The sequence below is a fragment of the Protopterus annectens genome, chromosome 1.part1 (assembly GCF_019279795.1).
Source record: "Protopterus annectens isolate FY-2018-M chromosome 1.part1, PAN1.0, whole genome shotgun sequence".
NCBI classification, from domain to species: domain Eukaryota; kingdom Metazoa; phylum Chordata; order Ceratodontiformes; family Protopteridae; genus Protopterus; species Protopterus annectens.
The window spans coordinates 350,765,163-350,778,615 of NC_056726.1; the positions used below are offsets into that span (position 1 = coordinate 350,765,163).

Sequence of the window (13,453 nt, forward strand, 5' to 3'; positions counted from 1 at the left end):
TGTAGCAAGCTACAATTTGGATTGCAGTCTTACCTAGTGTTAGTTGCACCTGGAGAATTTCAGATGCATTGTGTTGGGCAACTAGCCTGGAGGTGTGAATATCCTTGGTGAATATGGACACTCCTCCACCTTTAGTGTTTCGGTCTTGGTTTTGTGTCCAAAAAGTGTGGTAAGAATTGTAGCCTGGTATTGCAGGGGTGCTCTCTGGAGCATTGAACCAGGTCTCAGTCACTGCACAGATATTGATCTCCATTTTTAGGAGTGCCTCAAGAGAGTGCATTTTGAGATTTAGACTTCTAGCATTGAGTAGCATTACCTTCAGATTTTGCATGCTTATATCTGTTATGGTGGTGGTTTTATCCTTTGAACCTTGTCTAAAAAGGCACTATAGGGGTGGCAAGAGCTTTAGCCAGTAACCTGAATCCCAGGTGTGACAAGTGCAGACCATCTCTGGCAAAGCATCGTGGTTTGTCGATCATGTCTTCCCAGGCAGACAAATACTGGATCCCCTTTGAATGACACCAGAAGCTTAGCCAATTGTTGAAGTCAATCATTTTGTCCTTATACTGTGGCATCATTCTGGGTGAAGGCAGGATGTTACTCAGGGCTAGGGTCATACCTGCCTGGGTCACATGATCCAAGAGCTCTTCCATGTCTCTTTTCATGTAGTCCAGGGAGGTACGTCTCAAGTCATTTACTCCAGCATGGACAATGACAGAGTTGTATTTGTACTTGTTGTGGAATGACTTGAGTGCATGCGTTATGTGGCGGATCCTGGCACTCGACAGGCAGCTGACTGTAATTTTCTCCTTGTTCTAGTCTATTTTAAAGGCAGGAGGATTGTCTGGAACATTGGTTCAGAGTGTTATACTGCAGTGAGAATGAATCTGAGGGCTATTCTAATAAAACCTGGATATTTTCCTGTGGAGGAATTCAGTTTGGAGTGACTACAGGGGAGAGCATCTGTATGATATAGACATTAATTCCTACTTTTTGCCATATCTGTTATGTCATGTCTGTGTTATCTGGAGCTTATCTCCCCGGGCCTCCGCTGAAAATGGACACATATCCAGTCGGACTATACCAGTCAACAAATGTAAAATAAATATAAATAAATAAATTGGAGAAAGCAATTAGCGAGCAGTTTGGAAACAAGTTTTTCCCTGTTTTATGGGGGCTGTAGGACTTTTCAGAAAATGTTTGTGCATGCGTTTTGCTTTTTTAACATTTTTATTAAATTGTCATTTAAGACATAGGCGCAGCTATATTAATAGAAAATAAGTCAAACTATATTGATGTTTTTTCACGCATTATACATTACATAAATGCTTTCGTTCTTCATAACATCCGTCATTCACTCCACCATTACATAAATTGTTAAATTCCTGACTTCTCTTAAACTTCACAACTCCTCAACATTGTTCTGCATGTATTGTTCTCACAAATTCCATTTACATCTACGTATTTGTCCTTTGTCTCATTCTCTTTTCTAAATATCCTTTTTTAAGTTCTCTTATCTATTTAAAAGTATTCAGCACTTTAATTGCAGTTGGTTTATGTTATGATTTCCATTTTCTAGTAACTGTCTTTTTTGGCAGCCAGTAGCCTTAAACTTAATATATAGGGCGTTGCCATGTCTAGGCATTTCAGTTCCGGTGTCCCAGCTAAAAACAATCATTTCCTTAATTACCTTCTGTATGGTTTCTGCTTTTGTCAAGAAAGTTAATTTTGGTTCATTTTGTTGTGAAAGAAAAATGTCTGCATCACTGCCTTTTGGTTTATCATAAAATAAAAATGTCCCTCCCTCTTGTCATAAGGATCATAAGAGATTCTAGGCTATTGACCTGGAGGCCATTTCAAGCCTAGTTGTTTTATCCCAATATAATACCATAGATACTGTAGTCAGTACCTAGGAATGTATTAGTAATGCCTGCCCATGTCCATAGGATCATAGGAGGTTACTAGGCTAATGGCCGTGGGGCCCCTTACAAACCTAGCCAAGAGTTAATCCCCAGTAAGAAACCTCAGTCCGCACCTGTCAATGAGGGACACAGGTGGAACCCCTGGGACAAATTTGCTGTCTGTTGATTACCAGCCCCCTCCCAGTTGATCAGCCCATTTGTTCCCCATCACTGTGGTAACGGTAAACCCGGACTGGCTGTTTTTCAGACAGCTGTTGGGTGGTTTGACAGTTTTTTGTTGTTTAAGCCCTGGTAGCTACATGTACCAAGCGAAGCACAATGGAGGGAGTATGCTTGACCAGATATGCCATCCCATCACTTCCAATAGGGGTGTTCCCAACAGGCATCCCTGTGGTACTTTTTCTAGTATCCAGCAAGGAAACAGCACCACTCAGTGTACCTCTGAGAATACTTATCTCATTCCACCTCCAGGAAGAGGCAAGTGACCCACACCCCTTCATTCCTTACGTGATGGGACAGATATTCAACCAGTTACTTGAATTGTAGTCTTAAGCTCCATCCCTCTGCTCCACACAGCCAGGTTATCCTTGAACATTTGGTAAATTAATGTACAACTATATCTCCAGATTTACCTCACTAGGACGACATATCACAATGTTGAAACAAGGAAGCTGACTGCAAAAAGTTGATATCAGAAATGCCAACACCAAACTATGCATGCAGAAGTAAAATCCTTGCTGAATGCACCTAAGAAAAAAAAAAAAGTAACATCTTTTTTTGCACTGGGCAAGACCCCTTGCACCCCTCATGTGGGCGGCTGTGTCCAAACCCCCCCCCCCGCTAATTATGTATACTAACTCTGAGATTGCACAGTTTCCATAGTAAGGGAATATTCCCTCACCCTGGGATTGTTGATGTCACACAACTGTCAAACTTTTGCAGTCAACTTTCTTGCAGTTTATATTCTGGTGTATCAACCTATTGAGTTGTTGCTACACACACACACACACACACACACACACACACACACACACACACACACACACACACACACACACACACACACAGATGTGTATTCTTTGAGAAGCAAAGGTAAGTAAGATTGTGTGTTATTTAAATGCAGCTTCAGTTATTTATGTGTGCATGTATTTTATTTGTGTTTTGTCTTTTTGCCCCTGCTACCTGCCAGTCGGCTCCCTCCCAAAGTCTCAGCCCATTCATTCCCCCATCACTGGAAGTAAGGGTCAGGTGGGAGGAACTATCACATAGCAGTGTTCATTGGTGATATGAAATGTTTGCTTTTTAACCCTAGTCCTCGTGTATGCTGCTACTGTGGCAACCCATTGGTGTGGCGTGCATTGGGCATCAGCTCTGCACCACCTTTCACTTCCACAAAGGGACTGATGTCAGCAGAACTGCTTCACCCACCCACAGGAAACACAAGCGTTCCTGTTTTCCTGGTCTCCAGGGAAGTCAACCAGCATGCGTGCATGATTCCCAGTGCCTGGACCCCTTCCCCCAAGAGCAGGCACGTCCATCCTACCTACTTGTGTCATCAAACAACCAAAGCTGTATATGAGCTTAGGTCTCCTGGATGTATTCAGGGCTTTATATCCCTGTATGCTACTGGCACAGGCTGTTTATTAATTCTTTTGTCTGTGTACCGTTGGGCCATCAGAGATTTCTTCCCTCTTTAAACCATGAACATCTCTCTGCATACTGGAAGTGGCCCAAAAGATAGATGCGCATTGAGGAGGTGTAAAGGATCTGTTTAATGACCAATTTTACTTGCAACACTTTTAGCTGTTGCATGTTACATTGCAGCACAGCAATCATTTTGTCTATGTTAGTTTGGAAGCTGTCTTGAGAAAGTAAAGTATGTCAGATTATATTCATATTTTCACAAAGTCCGTAGATTTCTTGTCTTATCATAACTTCTATTTCCTGTCTCTTTCTGCTTCTTTGGATCCAGCCATTCAAGGTAACAGTCCCTGTACTATTTTTCGTTCTGTGCATGCTCTGATTAGTAGTGCTATGTTGAAGAAATAGTTTAACAGAATGAGTGCTAATACTGTATGTAGCCTTTACTTAACTAGTATTTAATATTTTAATAGTAATTACTTTAGTGTAAAACATACAGGTAAACTAGTAAAAGAACAAACTAATTTGTAAATTTCAAACATGCATGTTTGGAACTGTTCTTTTAAGTAGAGCATTCATCTTGTGGTTTTTGTGGCTTTTTACTCTTGGATTTAATTTGTAAATTTATTTAGTTTTCTGATTTCTATCAGTTGTATTCATGTAGTTTGCTTTATATGTCCTATGTTTTGTCCATTCCTTAGAATATACTTCTGTTTACACTGTAGCGATTTAGTCATCAGATGTGAAGCCTGTTAAGGAACAGAGTAAATGTTTCCACCTTAGGTAATTTGAGTTTGTAAATGACATAGTACTGTGATGTTATATTAACTAAAGAATGTTTGTACAGATGGTCTCATGGGAATGTTTCTGAAGCGGCTTTCCTCTCAGCTGATTCTGTTACAAGCTTGGATTGCTCATTTGTGGAAGTTGTTTTATGATGCCAGAAAGCCCCGAAGCCAGGTGAAGAATGAGATCACAATTGACAACCTAGCAAGAGATGAGTTCAACCTGCAAAAGATGATGGTGATGGTAACAGCTTCTGGGAAGGTAAGAACAAGTTGACATAGAGAAGGTAGTGACTATCTTTTTAAGTCGTGGTTATAGTTTCCTGTGTTGTTAAGTATGATGTTCATTGTGCATACAGCTGCAGTCATAACAGATGGGTTATCCTGCCATCAGGTCGGCCGAATTCCAAAGTCTAGGTCCGGGGTCGGTTGCCATCGCTTCCTCCCTGACGTCAGTGCGGCAGGGGTATAAAAGAGGCAGCCGACGCCATTTTCTTCATTCTTTCTTGCCGCGCGGTGCCCGAAGCAGAAGCAGTTCGCAAGTGCCGGTCAGCCAGTACCTGAGATTTACGAAAGTATTTCAGCCGAAGTCTTCTTGAAAGCCAAGTACCCCGTTGGGGAAACTTCTTGCCTCAGACCGATGTCAGACAAAGTTAATAATTGCATTTCATGTGGGAAGCAAATACCGCATAAGGATTTCCACTCTTACTGTATACCTTGCTTAGGCCCAGACCACGATGTCTCGGCCTGCCGTTTTTGTGCTAGATTCAACAAACGCACTATTAAGCGTCGGGCGGAGTTCACCCTTCACTTTTTTGGCAAAAAATTTAATTATATTATGTCGTCGGATACTCCGACTCCAGTTTTGAGCAAAAAACGCAAAGATAAGGACCGACATACGAGGTCCGCACCACCTACTGATACTACACTAGGGCCAACTACCGGTTCTCCGGTACTCAGCGAGGCGCCTACGCAGCCCCTGAGTACCGATGACAATGCATTACCGGTGTCTTCAGTACCCGAAGCCACAGGCTCCTCGGCCCCCATTCCTACTACAGATGCCAACGCCACTCCTGGAGGGGAAACTCAGAATTTAGACAGGCCTGCCATTTCTCAATGGGTCTTCGGGCCTTCCTCCTTCTCTATTAAAGCCTTCACTAAATCTAGAACAGCCATGAAAACCAAAAAACAGGTTCCTCAGACACCCTCTCAAGGCACCATGCCTAAAAAACAGATGCTTGAAATGGCTGAGGATTTGATTACTCTTATCAGGGGTTCTCAACCCCCCTCTGTCAAAAGGCCCAGATTAGAGGAAGACTACCCTTCCTCAGATCAAGCTTCTATTACCTCAGAACTATCTGAGGACCAGGATTGTGCTTATTCTCCATTCGAAGACTCCGATGCAGAGGAGTCTATTCCCCTCGGTCTCCCCCCCTGAGGACTTCTCTTTTGGGGAAACCCTGCATACATTGAGGGAACACTTTCACTGGGAAGGCCAAGATTACTCAGATTCCAAGAAAAGGCTCAGGGAATTTCTTCTGCTCCCCCAGCATAGGCCTCTGGCTATCCCTCCTGTTATAGATATATTGGATGATTTGTACACAGAAGCCAGCCTTAATCCTGATTCTTTGCCTGCAGCTCCTGTTAAACCAGACAGGTATTACCAGGTTCCTGTTTCTTACCAGTTCCTATATAAAAGCCATACTTCTGACCCAGAAACTATTTCACAGGGTCCCAAGGGAATTAAGGCCTCTACTGCTAAAAACCCATTACCTTCAGAGAGAGATTCCAGATCTTTAGAAAGGTGGGGGAAAAAGGTGTACACCTCGGCCACTTTAACCACGAGGGCATTAAACTGTCAGTTCCATATGTTAAAGTATCAACAGTTTTTGATATCTCAGCTGAAAAGCAAGATGTAATTATATTATGTTGTCGGATACTCCGACTCCAGTTTTGAACAAAAAACAACAAATAAACCAAAAAATAACAACCAGATTTAAAAGAGTTGCAGGATTTGTTGCATGGTGCAGAGCAAGTGGGTAAACATACCTTGCAGTGTGGTTTTGATGCTTTAGAGGCCTCATGTAGAGCTGCTGTTACGGGGTCTGTTATACGTAGGCATGCTTGGCTCAAAGAGCAAACCTTACCAGATCATGTCAAAGCTAAATTATTAGATGCACCTCTTCAAAAAGATGGATTGTTTGGTGTTAAAGCAGAGGAGGTACTAAAGAAAATGGAGGAAAAAGCGAAATCAATGCAAACAGTGAAAGATTTCCTGCAGGTACAGCCTCCACGTTTCAGCAGAAACTGGCCTTCAAAAAATTGGTCCTTTCCAGCCACGGACAGACCTCAAAGGGGCAGATACTGGCGTCCAATGGGTAGAGGGCAACCTCAAGGATCTTTCAGAGCAAGACAGTGGCAAGCACCAACCCCAAGAGGTGGAGAAGATAGATCACAGTCTTTTAGAAAACAGACACAATGACTTCCCCCTACACCTGCCAAGCAAAGCTTTAATGGCAGCACCTTTGGGCGGAAAACTGACATTATTCTCAAAATTGGCATATTGTTACAAAAGACAAATGGATTCTGGACATTATAGACAGAGGCTACAGGTTCCACTTTCACACCCTTCCAAAATGAGAGGCATGCCAAACCTGCCACAAAATCAAAGGGCAGAGGCACAAAAACAAATTTCATCTCTCATGGACATGAAAGCAATTCAAGAGGTACCTGCAAAAGAACAAGGCCAAGGGTTTTATTCCAGACTATTCCTGGTACCAAGGAAAGACAAAGATTGGAGACCTATCTTAGACCTATCCATCCTAAACACATATCTACAGGTGCCAAAATTCAAGATGCTCACATTACAGCAGCTTCTTCCCATGCTGGGCAAGGAGTCTTGGCTGGTAACATTGGACCTCAAGGAGGCATACCTGCATGTCCCTATCAGACAAAATTGCAGAAGATACCTCAGATTTCTTGCAGGTTCAACCCATTACCAATTCTCTGCATTGCCCTTTGGCTTATCTACTGCACCCAGAGTGTTTATGAAATGCCTGGCATCAGTAATCGCCTTCTGCAGACTACAAGGGATACAAATCTACCCATACCTGGACGACTGCCTGATCCAAGCGGACAGCAAGGACAATACTACTGCAGCACCTGGCGTTTGTAATAAAACTGTTGAACTTCCTGGGATATACAGTCAACAAAAAGAAATCAAAATTAATACCCTCTCAACAAATAATTTTCCTGGGTGCCAGCTTGTATACAACCACCCAGATGGCCTACCTCACGCCAGACAAGCAAGGGCACCTGTCTCTATACTTCAGAAAAATGGCAACTTACACCAAGCTAACTGCAAGGAAAGTCCTGCAGGCTCTGGGATTCATGGCATCTTGCATCCTACTAATCCCATGTGCAAAGCTGCATATGAGGAAACTTCAGTGGTACCTAAAAAACTTATGGTCTCAACACAGCCACAGCTTGGAAGCAATTATACCACTCATTCCATGCCTTCAAAAGGAATTTCTGTGGTGGGCTCAAGCTTGCCAAAGAAACGCAGGTCTTCCTTTCTGTGTACCGCAAGCAACTCAAATCATCACAACAGACGCCTCGGACTATGCCTGGGGAGCACACATGACAGATCAGTGCATTCAGGGAAAATGGACCCAAAAAGAGAAGCACCTTCACATCAACCAAAAGGAAATGCTAGCCGTGCAAAAGGCTATTATGACCTTCAAAGACCTACTGCATCCAGGCCAGCTATTGATAAGGACAGACAACACCACAGTGATGTGGTACATAAACAAACAGGGGGAACTCATTCATACCCCCTGTGCAGGCAAGCCATGACCCTATGGAACATAGCGCTGGAATTGAAAATTCAACTACAGGCACAATTCCTGCCAGGGAAGGAAAACACACTGGCAGACAATCTAAGCAGAAATATGACAGATCCACACGAATGGAAGTTGCATCCCCAAATTTTCACAAAGATAACTCAGGCATGGGGACAGCCAGACATAGATCTCTTTGCTACCCACAGAAATTGCCAGTTGAAAAAATTTTGTTCAAGGACCTATCATCCACAGGCCTGGAAAGTGGACGCACTTTCCTTCAATTGTGCAACATTGACAGTCTATGCCTTCCCGCCTCTTCCTCTGCTGCCCAAAGTTCTATTAAAAGCCAGAGCTGAGAGGCCGAAAATGATTCTCATTGCTCCAGACTGGCCAAGGCAACACTGGTATCCGCTCCTGAAGAGCCTGACACATCCCCCACCATGGATCCTACCTCTAGTCCCTCTTCTGTTGTCCCAGCACAACTACAAAATTCATCACAGCCATCTCAAAACTCTAACTCTAGCTGCATGGAGAATTCCTTGATTTCCCAACAGTTTCTCCTCTCCAAGGAGGTGCAGGATGTCATCTTGGAGGCCAGAAGACCTTTTACTAGAAAGGCCTACTCCGCCAAATTGAAACGATTTTGTGCCTGGAATCAAAAGAAAGGACAGAATCCTTGGGTAATAAATATTCATCAAATTTTACAGTACCTAGCTGAGATGTTAAACAATGGACTTTCCTTCTCCTCCATCAAGATCCACGCTTCAGCCATTTCTGCACAATACAACACAGATCCTCCTTTATTCTCTCATCCTCTTAAGGCAGTTCCTCAGAGGGGCAAAGAATATAAAACCCCCAAGGAAACTACCAGTCCCTGCTTGGGACCTCAACTTCGTATTGGAAAAGCTGACCCTTCCTCCCTTCGAGCCAGCTTCTTCATCAAAGTTACAGTACTTGTCATGGAAAACAGCCTTTCTTCTGGCTATCACCTCAGCTCGCAGGGTTTCGGAGCTACAGGCCCTCATGGCTGTGCAACCATTCATCATTTTCCATCAGGACAGAGTTTCCTTACGAACCAACCCTACCTTTATGCCAAAGGTAGTATCCAGTGTAGCTTTGAATCAGACTATCCACTTACCTACCTTTTATCCTAATCCACAAAACAAAGGGGAAAGACTACTTCATTCCTTGGACATTCACAGACAACTTCGTTATTATTTGGACAGGGCAAAGCCATTCAGGAAATCTGAGCAACTATTTGTGTCCTATGGTGCAGGTGCTCAAAGAAAGGCTGTTTCCAAACAGATAATTTCAAAATGGATAGCCCACTGCATACGCTTTTGTTACTCATTTCATGGAAAAACTGTGCCTGCATGCATCAGATCCCACTCCACCAGAGCCACAGCTACCTCTCCAGCCTTCCTCAGGGGGGTCCCTACCAAGGATATTTTGGAAGCAGCCACCTGGAGTTCAGTGCACACTTTCTCCAAGCACTGTCACCTCCCACTGTACTCTAAATCTAGAGCGGGCTTTGCCACAGCAGTCCTGAAGGGCATCCTAGCCCCTCCTAGTTCCACTTAGTGCCTACCACCCTTACTTAGCTTTGGGATTCTACCCATCTGTTATGACTGCAGCTTTATGCACGATGAACATAGTACAGTTTTGTACCTACCATAAATGTAGATGTTCGAGTGCTCATACAGCTGCAGTCCAGGTTTCCCTCCCTCTAACCCCTCTTAGGACAGGCCTTATGACAACCCCTTTTCATATAACCTTTTGGGGTATTCTTTTATGGTGTATTTGCTTGCAACTACTGTTTTTGACTTATAATGTTATGCAAAAATGCAATGTTGATATTTGCCTTCCTTCTGGGGGCACCTGACATCTGGGGCAAGAAAGACTGAAGAAAATGGCGTTGGCTGCCTCTTTTATACCCCTGCCGCACTGACGTCAGGGAGGAAGCGACGGCAACCGACGCCGGACCTAGACTTTGGAATTCGGCCGACCGAGGACCCGCCTGACGGCAGGATAAACCCATCTGTTATGACTGCAGCTGTATGAGCACTCGAACATCTACATTTATGGTAGGTACAAAACTGTACTTTCTCGTCATCCATGTCTCCTCCTTCAATGTGAGTTAGTGAAATACTGCAAGTTGTCTTATGAACATTTTCAGATATCTTAGACTGCAGAGAGGCATACATTTTGATGAACTTTAGGATCTGATTTTTATTTGTTTATTTTTGTTTAACCAAGTGAGTAAACTGATCACAGAGCCATAAAGCAGTCTTGAACATTTACACTATGAATGGTTCCTAGGTTGATAGGTTTGGGTAACAAGCTCAAAGCCTATTTGCCATCAAGGAGCTTGATGCTCTGGATCCCATTTTGAAACTCGCAAGTGGTCATGCAGTCATTGGTTTCCTTCTTGAAGGTATTAATTGATGGGCTGAATTTGAGTTAATGAAATAAAGTGACACATCTTATTCTTCTAGGTAGTAGACAACAAATGAGTAGAGTGAAAAATGTCATAACTTGAGCTGCAAAGCAATAGCAAGCATATACAATGTAAATGAAAAAAACAAAATATTATAAGCAGATAAAATAGTAAAGCATGCTCAATGGTTTTGCTACTGGCATCCAGATGACCTATTTTCTAAGGTAAATAGAACACAGCATTCTTCGGCTAGGTGACAACAGTGTCGACCTTTTGTTTCCTGCCCAGGTATCCCAGTTGGCTCCCTGTTGCCCAGAGGGGGTTATGTGGTGGGGATTAGGCCTGCTTGCTAATCCTTGGGGTGATCTGCAATCTCTCCCAAGTTTCTAAGGGAGTTACCACCCCAGCTTCTGAGGTTTGCTATTGCTTTCTTCCAAGAGAAACCATGCCTGTGTATGCAGAATTCTCCTCAGCTGCCAGTGTGAGATGCAGGGTCTTGCAGGCTTGAACTCCATCAGGTAACACCTAGTGATTCTGCTAGGTGTCACACCAGAGCTGCTCCAGCTCTCCTTCCTAGAATGGGGAGTTGGCAGCAGCTTCACTCTGTCATCTTCCCCAGCCAGCTCCTACAAGTGCCAATGCCATTGTTTGAACTCCAGTCAAATCTAAGGCACAGTCAGAGCTTTATCCTTCTATACCATGGGGCTAAATACAGTACTACATTTTAATACTGTTAAACAAATCACATATGTATAGTTAAATTGCTGAAAAATAAAAATAAACATTTATTAATTATAAGCTGTTTGGTAGCAAAAAAATAAATAAATAAAGCATCAGTTAAGTGTATAATGTAAGATAGGTCCCTTGCTAACCCTAGAACAAACGCTGATCTAACTTCCCCACCCCATAACAGTACTTAAAGTTTAACCTGCTAAAATAGGCAGTAATTTTCCCAACATTTCTTCAACCAAGCTGATTGACATGGGCTTCCTGAGGCAACATAGTAATTGCCTCATGTATACTGACAACCATTTGCTCCTACAGCAAATAAAATACAGTATGTGAGAGATGTAACTGTACAATGAAACTCCTCTTGTGTAACAGTAAACAAGACATCAAACAGGTCATCAGCACACAAACCTCTCCTCTCACACAAGATAAATCATGACACACAAACCAACATACTCAGAGGTACTCATTAAGAGTCTACCAAAAGACCAGAGGCCTCCCAAGAACAAACAACTAACACATACTACTGCACAACCAAAATCTACTACACATAACACACACACACTAGTGTCTCGGCGAATAAACCCCTAAGGGCAGAATACCTCAAAATCAAATGTCCTGGTCATAGGAGATTTTGTAGTGAGACACACAGATGCCCCCCTCACCAGGCTGGACAAGGAGAAGGTCACAGACAGCTGTCATATCACGCAAGCAGTCAAGTCTGTTCCTCATAAAATCTGTGGTTTTCTGGATTTGCAGGATTGAATTCACTAAATAATGACAGGCATTTGAATTTCAGACTTCATATTCTTCAGAAAGTAAATGGTAAAACACAAATCATTTTATTCTAGCAATTTTCTAAGTTTATAAGTTCAGTATTACAAATTTGTCCATATTTTTTGGGGCTGTATTCCCCCATTATTGGCTTTGTCCAGGTTTTTTGTGCTAAGAGGTTGAGAATAGCTATGTTGAGAAGTGAGAACTGAATTATGTATTTCCCCCATTATTGGCTTTGTCCAGGTGTTTTGTGCGAAGAGGTTGGAGCTGTGGTGAATGATAGCCATTTAAGTTTTAGTCTTCCTAAAGTTCCTGTCTTTCAGGAAACTGCTGATTTGGCATAGTGGTATGTTGCTCTGACTGTAGTGCACAGGATCCTGGGTTCAAGACTTGGCGACTTTCCAAAATTATACAAGCAATGTTTAAAATGTGTCCTTGGTTTTTGGGCTTCTGTCCCACCCTCACTATTAAAATTTGGCTTTTTCCAGCTTTCTTGTGCTGTAAAGCTGAGTGTTGAGTGGAGCTGACAGCTTCGGGGGGGGGGGAGTTTAGTGTTGTTTATGCTGAGTCTGTTTGCATTATTAATAGCATAACAGGTTAAATACTTGCTTTTGATGCAAAGATGTGGGTTCTACTCCCACAGTATGCAGATGGCATTGCCGATACTGTACTATATTGTACTTTAAAGGGGGGTGGGTGTAATAAGCCAAGGATATAGCTACAGATAGAACAGAAGTGAGAAAATGTCATGCACAAGGGCATTTGTGTCTCAGAGGAAAGAGCAAAAATATTAACCCAAATTCAGGAACAGAAAATCGCTGATTATATTCTGTGCTGCATTACAAGAAAAAAATGTGTGTGTGTAAGTTGACTTTTTATGATGGAAATGTTCTGACTTGGGCAGTTTTGTCATTGGTTCATTTTGTTTCATTGCCTACTGGAAAAATGTTGAAACAATAAACTTAAAATGCACTCTAATTCTAACAAATGTGCTGTATTATACAAGGAATGTAATAAAGTCAGAAAGATGCATCAAAGAACACATGTATGTTTCTTTCTTTGTGTGCAAGGGTGTATGGATTGTGTGAAAGAAGATCTGCAACAGTCAGGCATGAGTGTTGAAGAAGGCAGGAGTGTGGCACTGCTTCAAGAGAGTTGGCAACAGTTAACATGATACTCCAATCCCATGTAGAAAAAATGGGAAAAAGGGGGATGATGATGATGACGATGAATAGAAGTCACATTCCCTGATATATTAATAAGAGTAATTAGAGGGATATATGAAGGGTTGGAGGCAAGAATTAAAGTGGAAAGGTGTCT

General features: G+C 42.6%; 1 protein-coding gene across 1 annotated transcript in view; it reads left to right on the top strand.

The window, feature by feature from the left end:
* The window catches only part of EMC1 (ER membrane protein complex subunit 1), a 1,424,536-nt gene that overhangs the window by 692,235 nt on the left and 718,848 nt on the right, over positions 1-13,453 (top strand). The window contains exons 15-16 of the mRNA XM_044087063.1: positions 3,895-3,903; positions 4,411-4,610. Of these exons, the coding sequence (XP_043942998.1) occupies positions 3,895-3,903; positions 4,411-4,610 (209 nt within the window). The remainder of the gene's footprint in view (positions 1-3,894; positions 3,904-4,410; positions 4,611-13,453) is intronic.